Below are 24752 nucleotides of genomic sequence, written 5' to 3'. Positions count from 1 at the left end.
GCGATAAAATTTACTGATATTATGTCTAATGAATTACCATGAAACTATTTTCTATCATAAAAATGAATTTTCATTAATATTGAAACAGCCCAGAGCACCGTTGCTAGGATGCACAACAGCAGCAATATGGCCGCCGTTTGTTTTGTAGTTGGTTAGAGGATTGTCCACTCTTTCAGTGGGGAAATATTAGATTTCTGTGTAGATTTATTCTATTTCTTTCATATCATTTATAGTTGCTTATGTAAACTATCATCATGCCTCCCAAAAAGAAGGGTAGCGGGAAGGGAAAGAAAGGGAAGGGGAAAGGGAAAGGAAAGGGAGGAAAACCAGGTCAAACACCGAATCAAGCAGCGAAGTTGGATGAAGAATCCAAAGAGTTTTTCCTTGTTCAAATACGAGATTTAGAGGCTCGGCTTTTAAGGTATTATTTTTTACAACCTGATACTTTGATGAATTATTTATAAATTGATATTCATCCCCCCTCCTCTTCTGCCACCACCTCCACCTCCGTCTACTTCTTCTTGTTCTCCTCTCCTCCCGCTCATTGTTCCCGAAACTGCTAGCTATATCAGCTTGGTCTAAGCTATAAATTCACCCCCTCTTGACCACTTTCTTCAATGACTATGATGCTTGTTGTATCTCAGTACACTGCGATTTGAAAATTTTGAATTGTGTGTAATTGTAAATATTGATTCACCGTATTCCCTTTTTAGTCAAATGGCGGTCAATGAACTATAATTAACATCTGTATTGCATTATTTTGAATTAAAATATAGGTAATATTATATTTTTCACTCGCTTAACAATCTTTTAGCATGCACTCATTTTTAGTTATAAAACCTTATTTAAATTTAAAGTTTATTTCATCTCATCCTGTGATGTATTGGATCCATTGATCACATTCTCAATGGGCACTTTTTACTTGATTGAGCAAACTATAAAATGCACCTGATGATCATCTGGACTTATATCATATCATATCATATCATATCATATCATATCATATCATGTTCTGCCTTTCCTTGCAGATACCAGAAGAAGTGTGATGAACTTGAAGTCGCAAATGGCCAATTTCAAGACAAATACAATCAGATGGCCACAGATAAAAAAGAAATTGTGGCCTTCTGGAAGAAACAAGTGGAGCAAAAAGGTGCAATATTTTAGTTAATTCTGCTGCTTTTGTTGTTGTTGTTGCTGTTGTTGTATTTGTTGTTGATCTTCTTTTCTTCTTTTTGTTGTCGTCGTTGATGTTGTTTTTATTGTTGTTGTGGCTGTATACAGTCATTATTCTTATTAGTGTTGGGTAAAAGAAGTAAAGAAATGAGAGAAAAACCAGAATAAAAGAGAGTTGAGAACCCAGCTTGTGTGACGTATTCTGTCTGGTTGGAGAGAGAGGAGCACTCTGCGATCTAAACAACATAATTCCCAAAAGCTTGAGCTTTCATAAAGAGCAATATCCATTAAACGTGCTCAAAGTGCTTTACAAAGGGTCCCTGACCAACAGCAACACATAACATGTAAATCGAGACATGACGCCTGTTTGGTAATATTCCTTTTCTTTTGTCCAACAGCCAGGTACTCATTTTACATCTGGTTACGGTGAGAGAATGTGAGTAAGGAGTAAAGATCCTTTTTCAAGAACTCAACTATACGCTGAGCGAGGCTCAATTCCAGGGTCTTCTGATCCAAATCGAGTGTCATACCGAAAACCACATAGCCACACAAAGAAGAAGAAGAAGAAGAAGAAGATGGAGATGATGATGGTGATGATGATGATGATCGATTAAGAGGATTAAAATATTTGATGGTGATTGATATTTAATCTATTTTATAATTCTTTTCTTTTTTGAATTATTGTGTCGTTAGCGAGAGATGCTATTCTATTAAAACACAAACTTCTGTCTTTTTGTCCCTGCCCCAATCAATGTCAAAAACAGCTGATGAGATTGCAGATTTGAATGATCGTCATATTGGGTTACAACAAACCCGTGACAATGAGAGAGAAGGTTTCAAGAAGCAAATTCAAGAACAAAGAGCAGAATATCAAGATATGAAGGATACATTAACAGCAGAGAACATGATTCTTGGTAGGTTTAGTTTTTAATAACAAGCCAAGCATTTCTGTCCGTTCATTGAACATGGTGACAGTAGATCAACTCAAAATATCTTTGGGCACGAAGAGATATTTTCTTCATTTGATATCTTATATATTTTGCTCAATTATCATAGAATTCATTGGGGAAAATAGTTTATATAAATTTTAAGAAATCGTTTGTATTCAAAATGATGAGAGGAAACACTACCTAGTTTCGATTCAATGTCAATACTCCCACCTCATTATTAAATTTGCTTACAGGAAAGTTAACACACAACAAATGTGCCAAAAAAATAGCGCCTGTTTTCGATGGGATTTAAAAAAACAAATTAGAATATTTGATAGACCACTGCATTACCAAAAAGTTTGATCAAGTAGGCTTCATTATTTCCCAATTCACAAAAAAGGGTTTAGAAATAAATTGACAAACTTTAATAAGAAAGCAAGCAATTAACACATACTTTTATATTTTATTTTTCTTTATTTATTTACTTAATAGAAATTTCTTCTACATATCGATTCCTTTGGTTGTATGTTAGAATGAACTGTTTCGACTCTTTGAAACAATCAGTTGTGTCTTTGTTATGTATTTAATGCAATATTTTCTCTCTTTGGGTTGATAAGGTTGATTTTGGATTGATAAGGTTGATATAATTTAGGATTTATTTACAAAGACTATAACTTTTTCCTTAACAAATTTCATTGCAATATAAAATGAAAGGTCTTAAAATTGGTTTGAAAATATCACTCTCCTTACCCCCCCCCCCCCCCCCCACCCCTGTTCACCAACACTTGACATGTCATAGGCGGAAAGCTTGCTTCACTTGAGGAGTTCAAAGTTCAAAAGGAAGACTTGATGGCCAAATTTGCCATGATGGAAGAAGAGTTGGCAAAGAAAGATGCTGATCACAAAGACCACCTGTACACACTGGAGAAAAAAGCTGTGATGGACAAAGACCGGTAAGCCTCGCTCTGAGCGTTATTTTTTTTATTTCCCAGGTCGAGTAGCTCAGGTGACAGAGTAAACCCCCTATAAACAATTGACCCAGGTTCAATTCATCTGGACTGATTTGGTAACTGGATTTAGTATCTAATCCGATGGAAATTTTTCTGATAGTCTAGCATTCTATACAGAGGGTAACGAGCAAGTGTCACTGTAGTGATTTTCTTTATATTGTGTGTCTTGTACATCTAACGTTTTGTTTTTTCTCCCTGCTTGTGTTAAAAGTTGATTAAAGCTTTAGAAAGAATGTTTCAAGTAAAATCTTTTTGGTCTCTTTTGTGATACAAATCTACAATAGTCAATGTTTTATATTTTTTATTTTTGTTTACTTGGAGTTTTTTTTTCATGACACAGAAACTGGTTTAAACTCTTCCTCAATGGGTTTTATTCTTATAGCACAATAGAAAGGATTTCTTACATCTTAAAGTGAACATTTTTGGCTCCTTTGATTTCAGCAGTAGAATAATCCTGTCAGAAAATAGACTGAAGTAACTCAGAATTGTAATCATCAAACATTGTAAAAACATTTCATTTTGTAATTTTTGCAATTCAGGTTTATTCAATAAATTAATTTGCAAAGGCGTTCAACTAAAATCAAACTCTACCCTCCAAAATAGAATGAAAAAAAAATACTAAGAAAAACCAAACAATGAAAAAAGTTTTGAGAGGAAAAAAAAAACAACTTTTCCGAGACATGCTTCATGAATTAGAAATAAACATTTTGTTCTCTCCTATTCTAGGTTGAAAAAAGAGATGATTCTGAGAGTGAATCAAGTGGCTGCTGAGTTCCGTAAAGTGAGCAATAAACAGATGGCAGAAACAACGAAGAGGACCATCAGGGAGAATGTCTCCATCAACGCTCAACTGGCCAAGATGTCCGACAAAACCATTGAGCTGATTCAGGAAAATGACGATCTTAAAGAGAAAGAAAGAAAAATGAAGCAGCAGATAGAATTGTTGGAATCAAATGAGAAGGAACTTGCAAAGAAGAACCACAGTAACCTGAAGGTTTGCTTGATCTCAATGACAAGGATATTATTGTTACCTCTGCTACTGCTACTGCTACTGCTGCTGCTGCTACTACTACTACTACTACTACTACTACTACTACTACTACTACTACTACTACTACTACAACAACGACTACTACATTTCTATAGCTCATAATCATGACGATGCCCTGCTCTATGCGCTTTACCTACATTGGAAATAATATCATAACATAAAATCAACTGTTTGTAACAATAATCTAATAACACACACACACTTGACGCATACAAATGAAACAGAGGTAATACAATAGAATAGAATACAATACAATTAAAGGTACTATTCAAAATATTTCTCATAATAAGATAAATGATGTTTTAATCTAGATGGAAAAATAGTGATGTTTGGTGCAACTCTTACAGTTTTGGGGGGAGAATTCCAAACGTTAAGGCCTGGATTTCAAAATGATCTCTCTCTGCATGTTTTCAATTTGTGGTTTATTGATACCGAGTTCAGTAGTATCTATTTGTGAATGGATTGAGTGTAATAATTATAATAATAATGATAATAATAATAATAATAATGATAATAATAATAATAATAATAATAATAATAATAATAATAATAATAATAATAATAATAATAATAATAATAAAATAATAATAATTAATAATAAATAATAATAATAATAATAATAATAATAATAATAATAATAATAATAATAATAATGATAGTAAAAAAAGTAATGATGATGATGATGACAACAATGATGATGATAATAATAATAACGATGATGATGATGATGATGATGATGATGATGATGATGATGATGATGATGATGATGATGATGTTGATAATGATGATGATGATGATGATATTAGTCATGGTTTTTCTCGGATTCCTCTGTCCAGCCAGCAGTAAATGTGCATCGTCTCTGATGGAAATCATTGGATTATAGATTGGGAGTGACGTGTACTTATGTGCAGTTCTGATAGGGCAGATGGTTATGGATCCATGGATGGCCTCTCAAACCAATGTCAAATGGTCTCCATTACAATATTATTAATTCAGACCCATAATAATAGCATTCAGTTACCAGACCTGCAAATAAGTGCTCATAGGTTACAATCCCATGTAATACCCCATTGAGTGACAGGTTCCATATTTCTTGATGTCTGTGACATTTCAGGTGATTCGAATGATGACAGAAAAGTGCCGAAACCAGGAGGCCATGATTACAGAATTTGAGATGAGAGAATCAGAATACCAAGAATTAGATGCCGAGGCAGAAATTTTGCGACAGCAAGTTTCCTCCACGAGGTAAATTTATTTTTTCTTCTTTGTCTACTGTGTTTTTTTTTCCAAATCCCATGAGTCTAAAAGCATGAGGAGCTCTGTGTGGGACTCGATTCCAAGACCTTCTGGTTCAAAGTTGCGTCAATCTTCATCACATGAAGCTGCAACTTATTTTGGATTGGATTGGATTTGGAAGTCGAGTTTTGGCGTACATTTTGGAGGAACGGGAAAGGCGTGATGTTAAGAGTCATATCTGAAATATGCTTTGATCTAAAATATGATAGTTGGTTGGCAAAATGGGATTTCCCACATCTAAGAAAGATTTTGACATAGTCAATCAGATGTCAATAAGTCAATCAGATGTCAATAAGTCATTCAGATGTCAATAAGTCAATCAGATGTCAATATGTCAATCAGATGTCAATAAGTCAATCAGATTTCAATAAGTCAATCAGATGTCAATAAGTCAATCAGATGTCAATATGTGTCCCACTGACTCAAAACGGTTTCTATGTCGGGCTATACGAGATACTGAAATGTCAGTCTGAAGTCAAACTGACACAAACTATGACATTTTAGTCTTTTCCAATTCAAGACACAAAGTTATTTATTCTTCTGGATAAATAAATAACAATGTGAATTTGAATGTAAGCTTCAATTTGATAAACGAAAACAGATAATGTCGACGTTTCAGGTTTCCCCTTTATCAACAAAACATTCGTCTGTAGTGTTTCTTTCATCCTGTTTTGTTGATAAAGGGGAAACCTGAAACGTGCACATTGTCTGTTTTCGTTTATTAAATTGAAGCTTACATTCAATTTCACATTGTTATTTATTTCTTTGAGCTTCAAGCAGCAACGTGTCCAGATTAAGGTAAGGTAAGTCACTCTGATTTGAGAAAAAAAGGGTCACATATTTGATCTCTTTTACTAAAATATCGTACAAGATGTTTTAAGATTAAGAGCTTTAACATGAAACAACACCAATACTGGGGTCCCAATAGTTCAGAGCACTCGGATTTGGTGGTTGGTACAAATTTGTCATTTTGATTTTGTGTCTGCTTGCAGGGAAGAACTCATGGTTCTTTCCAGGGACAACGAAAACCTGGAAGAGATCAACAGTCAGGTGCAGAAGACTTTGGACCAGGAAAAAGATACGAGACAAAAAATGCAGGAGATTTTTGCTCAGGCATCCAAGGCAGTTCAAGACTGTCTCACTGTGAGTAGTCATCTCTCTCTCTCTCTGTCTCTCTCTCTCTCTGTCTCTGTCTCTCTCTGTCTCTCTCTCTCTCTGTCTCTCTCTCTCTCTCTCTCTCTCTCTCTTGCTATATCTCTCCCTCACTCTCTTTTTTTCCCCATAAAATTGCTAACTTGTAAGCCAAAAAAATATTGCTTGTAGTTTCTTGTTTGTTTCTTCAAATGTTTTTGTTTTGCATTAAAAAAAAAAAAATTAACTGCACACACGCACATTTGTATGTGTTTGTGTGTGTGTGTGTGTGTGTGTGTGTGTGTGTGTGTATGTGTGTGTGTTTAATACCTTTTTATCTATCAATTTCCTACTCCCTTTAATTCTCCAATATAATATATATAACAACGTGTTTGATCAAAATCATTTGAGTAAATGAAATGGACTTTTCATCTGCTTGTCCTTTTTGGCCCATCCTCTCAGAGCTCGGAACCAGACGAGGAGACAACAGTGGCAGAAGACCAGAAGATCATCAACCTCCAGAAACGGGATCACATGTTGGAAAACCTCCTGACCATCATCAACACAGCGGCCTCCATGGGTCTTGGACCGCTGCCCGGTGACATGGGCAAGCAATGGAATGAGGGCAATTCCGTGTCTCCAGAAAAGAAGAGTGCTGCCAAATGGTAGGTGGATTTGATACATGAAATTATTATTTATTATTACTGCATGTATGTCTATAAATGTGCAGGTCTGACATCCGAATGTTGTGATTGACTTGTTTTAACATTGTTGTCATGGAGAAGATTTTTATTTGGTTTGAGACAAGGTGTACATATTAGCAGATCCGATAACCGAACGCAATTATGGGTCTGAATTGAAATTGTTGCAAATTGCCAAAATCTTCTCCATGACAACAATGTTAAAACAAGTCAATAACAACATTCGGATGTCAGACCTGCACATTGCAATGCAATGAATATTATTTTGCGAGTATTTCCATTCCAGCAGTGAGACCTCAACAAAATGGGTTATCAGACCTGAAAATAAGGGCACCACAGGATGTGGATGATGTCAATGGAAACATTTCAGTTAATTATTTGTGCATGAAGAATATTTATGGATCTTTATTTCTGTGAATGATAATTTTATAATTGTATCCCCCCCCCCCAAGAAAAAAAAATGCTTGGTTTAGTGATTAACTTGTGGGTTTTGCAAATCAGATTCCATACCCGTTGACATTTTGTTGCAAAAACATAAATTCAAACCAAAAAACAAAATTTAAAAATAAATCGAAATGTCTGTATGGACTACTGATTGATAAAGGTTCACACCAAAAATATAAATAAGTACAAGAACAGAAAAGAATATTTGCTTGGTTAGTAAAATAAATAATTACCGGTAAATGAAATAGTAAGCACAATGGAAACGATTGACTCGTATTAGAGTTGTATTAAAATGTATAAAAGATGGTAGACATTAAATCTAAATTGACAAATCTTTGTTCCATGTGATGTTTGTAGGTCTTTATATATATATATATAAAATGTATAAAAGATGGTAGACATTAAATCTGAATTGACAAATCTTTGTTCCATGTGATGTTTGTAGGTCTTTATATATAATATATAAAATGTATAAAAGATGGTAGACATTAAATCTAAATTGACAAATCTTTGTTCCATGTGATGTTTGTAGGTCTTTATATATATATATAAAATGTATAAAAGATGGTAGACATTAAATCTGAATTGACAAATCTTTGTTCCATGTGATGTTTGTAGGTCTTTATATATATATATAAAATGTATAAAAGATGGTAGACATTAAATCTGAATTGACAAATCTTTGTTCCATGTGATGTTTGTAGGTCTTTATATATATATATAAAATGTATAAAAGATGGTAGACATTAAATCTAAATTGACAAATCTTTGTTCCATGTGATGGATGTAGGTCTTTATATATATATATAAAATGTATAAAAGATGGTAGACATTAAATCTAAATTGACAAATCTTTGTTCCATGTGATGGATGTAGGTCTTTATATATATATATAAAATGTATAAAAGATGGTAGACATTAAATCTGAATTGACAAATCTTTGTTCCATGTGATGGATGTAGGTCTTTATATATATATATAAAATGTATAAAAGATGGTAGACATTAAATCTAAATTGACAAATCTTTGTTCCATGTGATGGATGTAGGTCTTTATATATATATATATAAAATGTATAAAAGATGGTAGACATTAAATCTAAATTGACAAATCTTTGTTCCATGTGATGGATGTAGGTCTTTATATATATATATAAAATGTATAAAAGATGGTAGACATTAAATCTGAATTGACAAATCTTTGTTCCATGTGATGGATGTAGGTCTTTAGAGCCATGAGGCCCAATAGAACTGTAGTATTGTATAGCGTTAATGGATAATAGCAATTGCTTGCTATCCTTTTGACTAAATGCTAGTCTGTCACAAAGTACTTTCCACCAGATCTAAGAGACTAAGCTACCCAATCACTTTTTGGTTGACAAGGGGACATGGAAAATATCAACTGCACCCAGGATAGATCCCTGTCCTTTTGTCTTGTAAAGCAAGTACTTTATCATCTGAGAATCGGCATTGCTAGTTTCTTTTTTTTCTTAACCCCCCCCCCATCCCCCCCCCCCCCCCCCCAAAAAAAAAACAAAAAAAAAAACAAACAAAAATTGAGCTTTATATAGCGCAATATCCACTAAATGTTCTCACAGTGGGTCCCTGACCAACAGCAATACGTAACATGTAGAATGAGACATGACGCCTGTTAACAGCCAGGTACTCATTTTACACCTGAGTATGGTGAGAGAATGTGAGTAGAGAACCTTTTCCAAGGACTCAACTATGCGCCGAGTGAGGCTCGAACCAAGGACCTTCGGATCCGAAAGTAAGTTTTACACCTAGACCACCTAGCTGGACAAAGTGAGAGACTTTTATTGGATTTCAATATTGTTGATTTTTTTTTTTTGTTTTTTTTTTTTTTCTATTGAAAAATAAATCAACTTCCCCATTTTCTTTCTCAGGGAATTCCCCCCAGCGTCCATTGGAAAACCCTCTGGTACTTTGCCTCATTACAGTTTGGGTGACCTTGGTCTCATCCCAAGGCCAAACCAGCACATCACCACCAGTCTGGACAAGATGAGGACCAGCACGTCCGCCAACAAACTGGGCGCTCTCAGAAATGTCTTACAAAAATCAGTTGCCACTCAAACCGTCAGCACTCCTAAGGTAAGTGTCATAGAATGGGGTGACCAAGGCCACTTGGGGTGACGAAGACCAGCCCCCCAAATGTGACCCCCCCCCCCCTTCTCAGATTGAAAGATATTTTAAAAATATATGGTAAAATGTAAATCATTTGATAGATTTCACCTTTCCCCTCAGACTTCAGGAAAAGAACATCGGCCAGGTTATTTCAATGTCAAGATAAATCTTATCAAGATGTTCCATGGCCATTTTGGCCACTTTTGTTTTTCAATCCAACTGGCCTTGGTCAAATCCATTCCACGGTATTGAAATTGAAAGGTGTGAGAAAGTAGACTGACTCCTATCTGGTAATGATAACACAGTGGAAAGGCATGAATGATACAATATCAGACATTGAAATTGAAAGGCATGAGAAAGTAGACTGAATCCTATCTGGTAACGGTAACACAGTGGTAAGGCATGAATGATACAATATCAGACATTGAAATTGAAAGGCATGAGAAAGTAGACTGAATCCTATCTGGTAACGGTAACACAGTGGTAAGGCATGAATGATACAATATCAGACATTGAAATTGAAAGGCGTGAGACAGTAGACTGACTCCTATCTGGTAACGCTAACACAGTGGAAAGGCATGAATGATACAATATCAGACATTGAAATTGAAAGGCGTGAGACAGTAGACTGACTCCTATCTGGTAACGGTAACACAGTGGAAAGGCATGAATGATACAATATCAGACATTGAAATTGAAAGGCGTGAGACAGTAGACTGACTCCTATCTGGTAATGATAACACAGTGGAAAGGCATGAATGATACAATATCAGACATAGCAAGAAATTACCATCCCAAACATCTCACCTGAGCATTTATATAGCGCAATATCCACTAAACGTGCTCAAAACACTTTACATGTAACATGTAGGATGAGACATGATGGCTGTAAGACGATATTACAATTTTTCCAACAGAGAAAACGCTGTTAGGGGCCAGGTACTTATTTTACTCAGGCATACAGTGAGAGAATATGAGTAAAGAGCTTATTTCCAGGGACTCAACTATGCGCTGCTCAGAGCAGGTCTCGAACCCTAGATCTTCTGATTCAAAGGCGAGAGTCATACCACTAGACCATACAGGTACACCTCATAGGTTACTTGACAACATGAATAACCAATGTGGCAACTTGCTGTCTGAGATAGCGGCTCTGGTCATAAGGATGGATCAGAAATGCTTGTGACAATTTGGTTTCTTGATCGCTCAATTCTAAATCTGCCGTGTCCTGGCTTTGCTACCATCTGCCGTTCTCCTAGAGTTGGCCTGACCAAGGGAAAGAAACATCAAAACATCCGTTTCTGTTTTTGTCATTTTCCAATTAAATATTCTGTACCATTATTGTTTGTTATTGTTATGTTGAAATGAACCAGATGCTATAATTAGTATTCAAAATTTAAATTTTGAAGTTCATGAATATTCATTGATGAGAAAAAAAAAAAATTAGAATCTTAGATTGAAAAAAAATAATCAAATTTTTCATTCACGTTCGTGATTTGGAATTTAAATTCAATAATTTTCGTCTTCTGTTTTGCCTTGCTTGACATAAATACTAAATTGAAGTGCTGGCTGTGTATGGCTGTGGAAAGTAGAGGGGGGGGGGGGGGGGGAGAGGGAGGAATAGGGTTGAGTTGGATCTATGTCATAAAAATAGGAAAGAATCTTCTGTATGTAAATATGATGCAGACTGATTATTCCAGTGGCTGTATTTGTATTGTCATTGTAAAACAAAAACAAACAAACCTACAAAACTGTTAAAAGTAGTAAAAACAAACATGAATAGAACAGCTTAAAAAAAATGTACCAAACACAGAACGTTTCGGTATCAAACCCTTCTTCAGCCAACAACAAAATAAATCCAATGTAAACATAAATACATTTATTTACATTTATCATTGTTTGTTGTTGTTGTTGTTGTTAGCTGAAGAAGGGTTTTTGCCTGAAACGTTTGATATTTGGTGTTTTGTTCTTTTTTGTAGCTGTTCTATATTCATTCATGGTTTATGACTTTTTACAGTCCACAGCTTTGTATCACTTCAACAAAAATGTGATAAGACTAAAAATATCTCGGACCATCCTTCCTTTCCTCAGGCTCTATTCTATGCCGACCAGCTGACCGGCAAAGTTCCAGAGCAAGCTCAAGCTGTCCTCAAAGAATTACATCAACGTGAAATGAAATTCCCTCCTGGTGGTGCCACGCCCCTCCCTATAGCCAAGAAGTTGGTCCCTACAGTGAAGTGATTCCATGCCAGTCGTTGATTACAATTTTGTTATAATAATGAAATGAATGTCCACATGTTCTTTACAAGTCAGTGTTAATTTTGCAGATTTCAAGGAATTCATAGAGATCAAAATGGCTTAGAATTAATTGTGATTGGCCATGAAATCTATTTACGGATGTACGTATGTGCATCTGTATAAATTATATGATTTACAAAAATGATGGTACTTTAAAATGTATTGATGCTATGCGCTAAGGTAAAATACTCACATCATCCACCAGCTGGATATAACGTACCTACACACAAAACTATGTGTAACCTTAAACGTTTATAGTTGATTTATAGAATTTAGTGAGAACTAATCATCAAAATGGTGTCTAAAAACAAAGACAAAGAGCTGAGTGATGTCAATTTCGTTCCTTCTATTAATATTATTGGGGATAAAAAAAACAAAATGTGTTTTCTATGATAACAATGGCATTTGACTTTTCCTCTTTCATTTTCAACCGGATAATAGAAATGAATGTCAACAAGATAATTCTAACGATAATAATGGAGATTTATGGAAACAATAATGACCTTGAACAGTCAATGGATTATTTAGTAGGACACGTAAGATTTGATAATTGAATGGAAGGAGATTACTGTCGAATATGATAAAATAACGTAGAATTGATAATTGAATGGAAGGAGATTACTGTCGAATGTGATAAAATAAACTAAAATAAAACAACCAGCTCTTATTCGAGAGAAAAAAGACGGGAGGGGGTGGGGGGGGGGGGGGAATGAGGAGTGTGTTACTCTAAATATAGGCCACTCAAAGGAGTAATTATTTACAAAATTTCCGTTACTTTCCCAATGAATTACGTGTACTTGAATGGTCCTTGTCATTCCAGTTACAACGGCCACGATCTCTATCTCTTCTCTGCTTTCATCACCTGAATAAACCATGAAGAAAAAGAAATGTGTGTTTTTTTTGTTTTTTGTTTTTTAATGTAATTATTTATTTATTTATTATCATGGCCGTGGCTTCAACGTCTTCTCTTATTCACGCTGCTTATAATATCCGTCACAATTTGTGAAAAAACACAAAAGAAAAAATATAAACAAAGAAGTAGGGTTTTTTTGGGGGTTTTTAAAAATTGCTATAAAACCACATAAAAGTTGGAAGTTTTACAATGATTGTTATCAGGACGAATTAGCATCAATTTCCTTATAAATCAACCAATAAGACATCCATGGTAACATCCCTAGAACGCCATTCCTCCTGTCTGCATTGCCACCAATCTGGCTGTTTGTTGAGTTGATGTTGGGCCTGGGCGATACGACACAAGTCATTGAAGTGGTTGTTCTTGTTATCCAGCCAGCTTGTTTTAGAGCCACAAATACCCAAAGCCCAGTTCTGGTTACATGCAATGAGAAACGACTCTACAGATTGGAAATATCAAATTGAGAAACTACGGAGCAGGCACTGGTGAAAGAAAAAGATCTGAACAAGTGTGTATGAAATGGTGTCAGACAAAACAAGAAGGAAAAATTCAAGAAAAAAAAACCATCCCAAAAAATCAGTCTTCCTCGACTGGGGATCGAACCTCAGACCTTCTGATTACCGGTCAGATGTGCTGGGGTGTTGTTTTTTTTCTTGTATTTTTCTTTCAAGCTTTGTCTGGCACCTTTCATACACACTTGCTGAGATTTGTACATATTGAATGTCGGGGTTTTGTTGTCAGCTGTTACCAAATGATATTGGTGCAGAGTTATTTCCTGGATGTCATACATAGGCTGGAAGTGGAAGGCCCCGATTATTCCAGCAAATTTCGATTCTTAGAGTTGCAGACGTGGTGGGGAAGGGGGGTACATTTTACTACTTGACCATGCATGTTTATAGGCTTGGTTTAAATCCAACTGCACTTAGATTTTACTTTATTTCCCCCCCCCCCCCCAGCCTGCTTAAACCCAGCATTGCCTGGGTAGGTGTCTGGTTAGCTATGACTATGATAGCATAAATATTAATATCCTATTCATGAGGTGACAGCGAACAGTTACTGTCTGGTTTTCACTATAAAGACTAGGATGAAATCCAGCTCATATTGGCCTTTTGTCTCAAACCTATTATTATTATTGTTATTGTTATTATTATTATTATTATTATTATTATTATTATTATTGTTGTTGTTGTTGTTATTATTATTATTATTATTATTTATCCTTATAAATAGCTCAGAAAGATAGGAAAAACAGTGGATGATACAAACCATTTCACAATTGTACAAGGATTTATAACATTACATTGTAAATATATTAAACTATGTGTTTTATTGATGATATGATATGACTGTAGCAGATGACAGATGTATATTTGACACCATGATATGACTGTAGCAGATGACAGATGTATATTTGACACCATGATATGACTGTAGCAGATGACAGATGTATATTTGACACCATGATATGACTGTAGCAGATGACAGATGTATATTTTACACCATGATATGACTGTAGCAGATGACAGATGTATATTTTACACCATGATTTGACTGTAGCAGATGACAGATGTATATTTGACACCATGATTTGACGTCCATGACATCACATCGAATACACTTTCCTTTTTTCATGTAGACTTTTTACTATTTACACATCACGTCTACAGTTTCAGTTTCACCAGTGTTGTGAGTTTTAAACCCATTCACCTTTTACTGGTGGGAATAGAGAAGCGAAATCTATTGAAATTTTAAAATCTCTGTTAAGTTAAAGCACTACCTTTTTACCGTTACAATTTCATGATATTGATATGATATACAATGCTGCTATTGATATCATTGTGATACACGTTTTATATATGTAACTTTTGTATATTTATTTGTAACGTGCATTGGGCATCACACAGTGATAAAAATGCCTGATAATATAAATGCCATGTGTTATTATTACTTAATATTATTATTCTAACCACACTTGACATCAAATTTTACCGATTTCAACAAGAAGTGGTAACACCAATATCACTCCAGTTTCAATTCTTCTCATTTGTTCTAAGAAAGCAGTAACACTGATGTGAATCAGACTTCAGTAAGAAAATCATGAGAGACATTGCTCTCTTGGTAAATATGCATTTATTGTCAGCAGTTTATGCCACGTAAATCAGAAGAAAAAAAATGGTTTGACAGAAAATCGGTCTCGCATTTCAAATGTTAAGACACATACCTCCAAGTGTCATAATTACAAAATGGTTCAGAAATTGTTGATGATAATTGACTTATAAAATATTAAAAGTAAAATTAAAATTCTAAACAAAAGTTAAAAATAAACTTTGTTTTGGATCAGTGGTACGAGTGGTTTTCTTTGAAAAACTTTATGGATTTAGTTCTGAATCCAGATATTTTGTTATGAAGAATGTGATAAAAATAAAACATTACACTTTGATTGTTTTGTTATTCATTGTTCATTTGTTTTCATGGGTTCACAGGCCTGGTTCATATCATGCTTGACTCACTCAAACTCTCACCTTATCGACCAATTTCCGGATTTCCCCCAAAACGTCATACCCACTCAACATAAAAATTTATTATTTTTCAACTCTAACTCAAAGGGAATAAGTGCATGCTATACATAATTTTGTTCAGCTATACGAACTCTACACGACAATATTAAGTAGATATTTCTTCTTATTTCGAGATGTACAAAAGAAATCTGAATGAAAAAACATTGGTTTTATCGTAAGGAATGTGATGATTTTCTGTAGTTGGTATGGAATGGGATAATAAAGGCATTGGGGTGGGTAAAGATGTAACATTTTTAAAAAATTTTTTTTTTAATATAACAGGTATAAGTCACGAGTGAAAAGGAAGGTGTCTTTTCAAAAGATGTTAGATCTAGAGTTTAGCTGCTTTATGTTTTGTTTAAAATACCCATGAAAAGTAAGGACAAGGGGAACAATTCAAATTGAGATCTGGAGTTGCCGAGATCGAGTTTGCTATCAGTTATCGGCCGTCGGTCTTTCCATTTTACACAGGAATTTGGATGATATTGACTAGATGAACCAGTATTCCATTTTACACATCAATTTGGATGATCTTGACTAGATGAACCAGTATTCCATTTTACACCATGATGACTTGACTAGATGACCATATTCCTTTTACACATCAATTTGGATGATCTTGACTAGATGAACCAGTTATTCCATTTTACACAGAATTTGGATGATCTTGACTAGATGAACCAGTATTCCATTTTACACAGGAATTTGGATGATCTTGACTAGATGAACCAGTATTCCATTTTACACAGGAATTTGGATGATTTGCCTAGATGAACCAGTATTCCATTTTACACATCAATTTGGATGATTTGACTAGATGAACCAGTATTCCATTTTACACAGGAATTTGGATGATCTTGACTAGATGAACCAGTATTCCATTTTACACAGGAATTTGGATGATATTGACTAGATGAACCAGTATTCCATTTTACACAGGAATTTGGATGATCTTGACTAGATGAACCAGTATTCCATTTTACACAGGAATTTGGATGATTTGACTAGATGAACCAGTATTCCATTTTACACATGAATTTGGATGATCTTGACTAGATGAACCAGTATTCCATTTTACACAGGAATTTGGATGATCTTGACTAGATGAACCAGTATTCCATTTTACACATCAATTTGGATGATATTGACTAGATGAACCAGTATTCCATTTTACACATCAATTTGGATGATCTTGACTAGATGAACCAGTATTCCATTTTAACATCAATTTGGATGATATTGACTAGATGAACCAGTATTCCATTTTACACATCAATTTGGATGATCTTGACTAGATGAACCAGTATTCCATTTTACACATCAATTTGGATGATCTTGACTAGATGAACCAGTATTCCATTTTCACAGGAATTTGGACGATCTTGACTAGATGAACCAGTATCTATTCCATTTTACACACATTTGGACGATCTTGACTAGATAACCAGTATTCCATTTTACACATCAATTTGGATGATCTTGACTAGATGAACCAGTATTCCATTTTACACATCAATTTAGATGATATTGACTAGATGAACCAGTATTCCATTTTACCATCAATTTGGATGATCTTGACTAGATGAACCAGTATTCCATTTTACACGAATTTGGATGATCTTGACTAGATGAACCAGTATTCCATTTTACACAGAATTTGGATGATCTTGACTAGATGAACCAGTATTCCATTTTACACAGAATTTGGATGATATTGACTAGATGAACCAGTATTCCATTTTACACATGAATTTGGATGATCTTGACTAGATGACCAGTATTCCATTTTACACATCAATTTGGATGATCTTGCCTAGATGAACCAGTATTCCATTTTACACATCAATTTGGATGATATTGACTAGATGAACCAGTATTCCATTTTACACAGATTTGGATGATCTTGACTAGATGAACCAGTATTCCATTTTACAACATCAATTTGGATGATCTTGACTAGATGAACCAGTATTCCTTTTACACAGGAATTTGGATGATCTTGACTAGATGAACCAGTATTCCATTTTACACAGGAATTTGGATTATCTTGACTAGATGAACCAGTATTCCATTTTACACAGAATTTGGATGATCTTGACTAGATGAACCAGTATTCCATTTTACACAGGAATTTGGATATCTTGACTAGATGAACCAGTATTTCCATTTTACACATCAATTTGGATGATTTGACTAGATGAACCAGTATTCCATTTTACACACAATTTGGATGATCTTGCCTAGATGAACCAGTATTCCATTTTACACATCAATTTGGATGATTTGACTAGATGAACCGTATTCCATTTACACAGGAATTTGGATGATCTTGACTAGATGAACCAGTATTCCATTTTACACAAATTTGGATGATCTTGACTAGATGAACCAGTATCCATTTTACACATCAATTGGATGATTTGACTAAAAGAACCAGTATTCCATTTTACACAAATTTGGAGATCTTGACTAGATGAACCAGTTATTCCATTTTACACAGAATTTGGAGATCTTGACTAGATGAACCAGTATTCCATTTTACACAAATTTGGATGATCTTGACTAGATGAACCATATTCCATTTTACACATCAATTTGATGATATTGACTAGATGAACCAGTATTCCATTTTACACAGAATTTGGATGATCTTGACTAGATGAACCAGTATTCCATTTTACACAGAATTTGATGATCTTGACTAGATGACCAGTATTCATTTACACAAATTTGGATGTCTTGACTAGATGAACCAGTATTCCATTTACACATCAATTGGATGATCTTGACTAGATGAACCAGTATTCCATTTTACACAAATTTGGATGATCTTGACTAGATGACCGTATTCCATTTACACATCAATTTGGATGATCTTGACTAGATGAACCAGTATTCCTTTTACACAGAATTGGATGATTTGACTAGATGAACCATATTCCATTTACACAGATTGGAGACTTGACTAATGAACCAGTATCCTTTTACACAAATTTGGATGATCTTGACTAGATGAACCAGTATTCCATTTTACACAGAATTTGGATGATCTTGACTAGATGAACCAGTATTCCATTTTACACATCAATTTGGATTATTGACTAGATGAACCAGTATTCCATTTTACACATCAATTTGGATGATCTTGACTAGATGAACCAGTATTCCATTTTACACATCAATTTGGATGATCTTGACTAGATGAACCAGTATTCCATTTTACACATCAATTTGGATGATCTTGACTAGATGAACCAGTATTCCATTTTACACATCAATTTGGATGATCTTGACCTAGATGAACCAGTATTCCATTTTACACATCAATTTGGATGATCTTGACTAGATGAACCAGTATTCCATTTTACACAGGAATTTGGATGATCTTGACTAGATGAACCAGTATTCCATTTTACACAGAATTTGGATGATCTTGACTAGATGAACCAGTATTCCATTTTACACATCAATTTGGATGATCTTGACTAGATGAACCAGTATTCCATTTTACACATCAATTTGGATGATCTTGACTAGATGAACCAGTATTCCATTTTACACAGGAATTTGGATGATCTTGACTAGATGAACCAGTATTCCATTTTACACAGGAATTTGGATGATCTTGACTAGATGAACCAGTATTCCATTTTACACATCAATTTGGATGATCTTGACTAGATGAACCAGTATTCCATTTTACACAGAATTTGGATGATCTTGACTAGATGAACCAGTATTCCATTTTACACAGGAATTTGGATGATCTTGACTAGATGAACCAGTATTCCATTTTACACATCAATTTGGAGATCTTGACTAGATGAACCAGTATTCCATTTTACACATCAATTTGGATATCTTGATAATTGAACAGTATTTCCATTTTAATCATCATTTGGATGATCTGACTAATGAACTCGTATTCATTTAACACATAATTTGTGATCTTGATAGATGAACAGTATTCATTTACACATAGGAATTGATGATTGTAAGATAAATATCATTAACACATTGTGATTTGACTAGAGAACCAGTATTCATTGTTACACACAATTTGATGATCTTGACTAATGAACCAGTATTCCATTTACACATAATTGGATATTTGACAGTAGATAAAACCCAATATTGACATACATTTCACAATAATTTGGATGATCTTGACTAGATGAACCAGTATTCCATTTTACACAGTCAATTTGGATGATCTTGACTAGATGAACCAGTATTCCATTTTACACATCAATTTGGATGATCTTGACTAGATGAACCCGTATTCCATTTTACACATCAATTTGGATGATCTTGACTAGATGAACCAGTATTCCATTTTACACATAATTTGGATGTATCTTGACTAGATGAACCAGTATTCCATTTTACACATCAATTTGGATGATCTTGACTAGATGAACCAGTATTCCATTTTACACAGGAATTTGGATGATCTTGACTAGATGAACCAGTATTCCATTTTACACATCAATTTGGATGATCTTGACTAGATGAACCAGTATTCCATTTTACACATCAATTTGGATGATCTTGACTAGATGAACCAGTATTCCATTTTACACAGGAATTTGGATGATCTTGACTAGATGAACCAGTATTCCATTTTACACAGGAATTTGGATGATATTGACTAGATGAACCAGTATTCCATTTTACACATCAATTTGGATGATCTTGACTAGATGAACCAGTATTCCATTTTACACATCAATTTGGATGATCTTGACTAGATGAACCAGTATTCCATTTTACACAGGAATTTGGATGATCTTGACTAGATGAACCAGTATTCCATTTTACACATCAATTTGGACGATCTTGACTAAATGAACCAGTATTCCATTTTACACAACAATTTAGATGAACCAGATAAACTTTTGTCAGTTTTATCAAATTTACTGATCCAGTCATTTCATTATTTTGTCATTTTGGTTGGGAATGGACTGGCATTAATCATTATGGACTGACTAGGCACATAACTGGTAGTGGTGTCAACTTTTAACAAAAGTTTTTCTTTTCAATATTTAAGTTCATTTCAGGCCTAATAAAGAGGAAGATGATTGTAAAGTTAAAATACAATGCAACCTCTGAATAACGACACCCTTGGATAACGACACCCCTGAATAGCGACATTGACCTCTGGTCCCGAGTTTTTTGCTATATATTATTAGTAGTAAAACCCCCCAAATAGTGACATATACATTTCAGTAAAACCCTGTTTAGTGACATCGTTATAGTTATAGCAACAAACGGCAGTTGAAACCGATGCTAGTAGAAAAACCGACATTTGTCATCTCGTACTCTTAACTCTTACCCAATTAAAAAAAAGCATTTTTTTCCTGCCAATGAGATTGTTTGTTACTGACCAATCAGAACACAACATGTTTACTACACTGCGCGGAATTAGCACCAGTTCAAATGGAACCACGGCAAAAGAAGATTATCAGTGGATGGAACTCTCAAGGGTCCATTTACCCTCCCTGTAAACTACCTGTCTAAGGTCAGTGATGGAGGTCAACGGATATCAGGCAATGCTGTGTCCAATGGGGCATTTATGGATATTTATGGTCTTATATTATAATACACGTTGGAATAGCCGGGAAAACAATGACAGCCTCTGTCACTTTATTGTTTCCATTTTAAAAGTCAATTGTTTTTCTAAACATTAGTCCAAATTTGATATTATTTTGGTTAATACTTAGTTGTTTTTAAAAAAATTTTATAATATCGTAATCTACTAATTTTAAGTGCTTGTAAATTTTGGTATTCAAATCTCATCATCAGCATCGCATGGATTTTAATTAATACGTGTTAAAAGTAGATGTGTTCATTTGTGTTCTTGTGTGATATTATCATATTGGTAGTCGATTTTCTTGATTTTTTTTCTATGTTGTTAAAACACGTTGGATCACCATTTACGATGAAAACAATGACAATACACTTTGAAGAATGAAAGCGTAATTGATATGCCCTTTGTAAACAGGAGAAATACACATTCTAACATCGTTAGAACGTGTCTTCTCTCAGGCACTGGTTCACCACAACCCCTTTTTCCGCCATCTTGAAAACCCCTAAATAACGACACCCATTGATTATGGTTCTTTATATAGGAAAAGGAAGATGATGCACAACACACAGAACACTTAGAATTCCTTAGGACGGATCGGATATCTACACATCTCTGGGCTGCACTTTACACAACAGTCAAAGGCTTGGAAACTACAACATCTACAAGACTCCTGATGAAGAGTCCAAACCAGGAAATCAAGACTCAATGTTAAAAAAATATATAAACTAAGATTTATTTATCTACATTAAAGTTTATATTATGGTAAATGTACACACACACACACACACACACACACACACACACATATATATATATATATATATATATATATATATATATATATATATATATATATATATATATATTAATATATATATATATATATAATATATATTACCTCACAACTAATATAATTCATTCTATTATTTATCCAGTATGTATTTATCCAACAACCCTACATCTACCCAAACAATCAAACACACACACACACACACACATATATATATATATACATCTACCCAAACAATCAAACACACACACACACACACACACACACACATATATATATATATATACATCTACCCAAACAATCAAACAGACAAACCTGACCATCAAGACACACCATACACCCAGTTCAAACCAATTCACATTCACAGACATATCAGTTCATTCATCATAAAAAAAATAAAGTAATCCATTAAGTTGTTCATTAATTATTATTTTAAAATTAAAACTGAAACCCAGGATTCTCCAATTCTTGCAACCAGGTCCTCATTTACACCCGAATCGAGTTCAATACAATGTAGGGGGTTTGTCAAAGTAATGAGAAGCATCTCTCCCCTGACAATGACAATCAACCCCTGACAGTTCTAAAGCGACAACTTGTAAGCCCGGGTTCTGATATTCTGGTTGTCCACATCACAATTTGAACAACAAACAGGTTTTCACCCTTTTTGGGTGGGATGGCGGGGGGGAGGGTTATTCATACGTTTTTACAATAACAACAATAATAATAATAATCATAATAATAATAATAATAATAATAATAATAATAATAATAATGATAATAATAATAATGATATTTTATAATAATAATAATAATAATAATAATAATAATAATAATAATAATATAATAATAATAATAATAATAATAATAATAATATTGATGGTGATGATGATGATGATGATGATGATGATGATGATGATGATGATGATGATGATGATGATGATGATGGTAGTTATGAAGATGGTGCACATTTCAATGGCTAAATAATGATGAATTGGACGGATAAATTATTTTTCCATATAATGAAAACTGCATAAATCATGAGGCTTTTGTATCCACCAAATGTGCTCAAAGTTCTTGTAGTCCCACTCCAATAGAAATGCTTCACATGTAGGTCATGACACATTGCCTGTCACGGTGTGTTACACATTTATCTATATTGACACACATGACGAGAGCTCAAACTGAAAGTGAATGTCATACCACAAGATCACAGAGCCACATAACCATTGAACAACTTGGAAAAAGCTCTTTACTAACATTCCCTCACTTACTCAGGTGTAAAATGGGTTGTTTATAGCATTGTTTCTGTCAGAAAAAAATTGAAATATCGCCTAACAGGCATCATGTCTCGTCCTCCATGTTATGTGTTGCTGTTGGTCAGGGCCTATTTGTAAAGTGCTTAGAGCGCGTCTAGTGGATATTGTGCTAAATAAAATATCTCACAGCTTAAGCTCAATATTAAAATTCAGTTGTCGACTCAGATGTTGTTAGAATTGTATCTGTTTTCAACATTCCTTTATTTACTGTTTGCTGACAAAGGGTTTCTACCCGAAACGTCCATTGTCTGTGCTGTTCCCATCTGGAGACTTTCCCTTTTCACCTTTTCGTTAGTTTTGGCCTGTTTAACAATAGACAAATTGGAATGAAATACAACTCTCATGGCATTGTTACTCTGAAGTTTTACAGCTACACCCATACTGCCTTTGTTTCCAAAAACACAATCTGTGTACAATGTCAAACAAATAGTATCTACATATTGTGTTCTTTAAACTGCCTTTGTTTCCAAAAACACAATCTGTGTACAATGTTAAACAAATAGTACCTACATATTGTGTTCTTTAAACTGCCTTTGTTTCCAAAAACACAATCTGTGTACAATGTCAAACAAATAGTACATATTGTGTTCTTTAAACTGCTTTGTTTCCAAAAACACAATATGTGTACAATGTTAAACAAATAGTACCTACATATTGTGTTCTTTAAACTGCCTTTGTTTCCAAAAACACAATCTGTGTACAATGTCAAACAAATAGTACATATTGTGTTCTTTAAACTGCCTTTGTTTCCAAAAACACAATATGTGTACAATGTTAAACAAATAGTACCTACATATTGTGTTCTTTAAACTGCCTTTGTTTCCAAAAACACAATCTGTGTACAATGTCAAACAAATAGTACATATTGTGTTCTTTAAACTGCCTTTGTTTCCAAAAACACAATATGTGTACAATGTTAAACAAATAGTAAATACATATTGTGTTCTTTAAAACAAAAACCCCAGAAAATTGAGTGGAACAGGCCCTTATGTTGAAAATTACTAGAGTAGAAAAGCGCCAGAAGACAATAGAGAATAAAAACTTGGAGCCGATGGGGGTTCGAACCCATGACCCTACTGGTACGCCAACTCCTCCTGGCTGGTGTTTGTGTATTGAACCCATGACCTCAAGAAGTAGGGAGAGGAACTCCAGATAGACACCACACTTGATGGCATTTTTTGGAATGTTGAAAGGTGTCATTTGCCCAGCATTCCTCTTTCGGCCAGGCAGAGTTGTTGTAACTGTAGGGTCGTGGGTTCAAGTCCTCATTGCCACAAAGTTTTTATTCTGAATTGTCTTCTGCCATTTTTCTTCTCCATTTCTTGTGGCTCTGACGTTCTACAACTACAACCATAGAATGCCTCGCTGGGCCATGGCAGCACCTCAGCATGTGAAGGACCACTGACCTAGT

At 34.4% G+C, this 24752-nt stretch overlaps 2 protein-coding genes across 2 annotated transcripts in view; one reads left to right on the top strand and one right to left on the bottom strand.

Moving 5' to 3' along the window:
* The first annotated feature begins 102 nt into the window (after positions 1-102).
* On the top strand, positions 103-13062 carry LOC144979439 (cilia- and flagella-associated protein 157-like). The gene is made up of 10 exons (XM_078926085.1): positions 103-421; positions 1029-1150; positions 1938-2087; positions 2902-3055; positions 3839-4106; positions 5278-5408; positions 6452-6602; positions 7053-7255; positions 9642-9846; positions 11968-13062. Exons 1-10 carry the CDS (start codon positions 255-257, stop codon positions 12115-12117), a joined length of 1701 nt encoding a protein of 566 aa, XP_078782211.1. The 5' UTR covers positions 103-254; the 3' UTR covers positions 12118-13062.
* A 10574-nt stretch (positions 13063-23636) lies between these two features.
* LOC144979438 (tectonic-2-like) overlaps positions 23637-24752 on the bottom strand; it is a 17981-nt gene continuing 16865 nt past the window's right edge. Inside the window, exon 13 of the mRNA XM_078926083.1 lies at positions 23637-24752. This exon is cut by the window's right edge and continues 244 nt beyond it. The gene's annotated coding sequence lies outside the window, so the exon portion shown is untranslated.

The sequence above is a fragment of the Berghia stephanieae genome, chromosome 9, assembly GCF_034508935.2.
Source record: "Berghia stephanieae isolate SIO BIC M18660-M18661 chromosome 9, UCSD_Bste_1.3, whole genome shotgun sequence".
NCBI lineage: Eukaryota > Metazoa > Mollusca > Gastropoda > Nudibranchia > Aeolidiidae > Berghia > Berghia stephanieae.
Note: the sequence above shows the minus strand (reverse complement) of the source record. Positions and strands in the feature narration are given on the sequence as shown.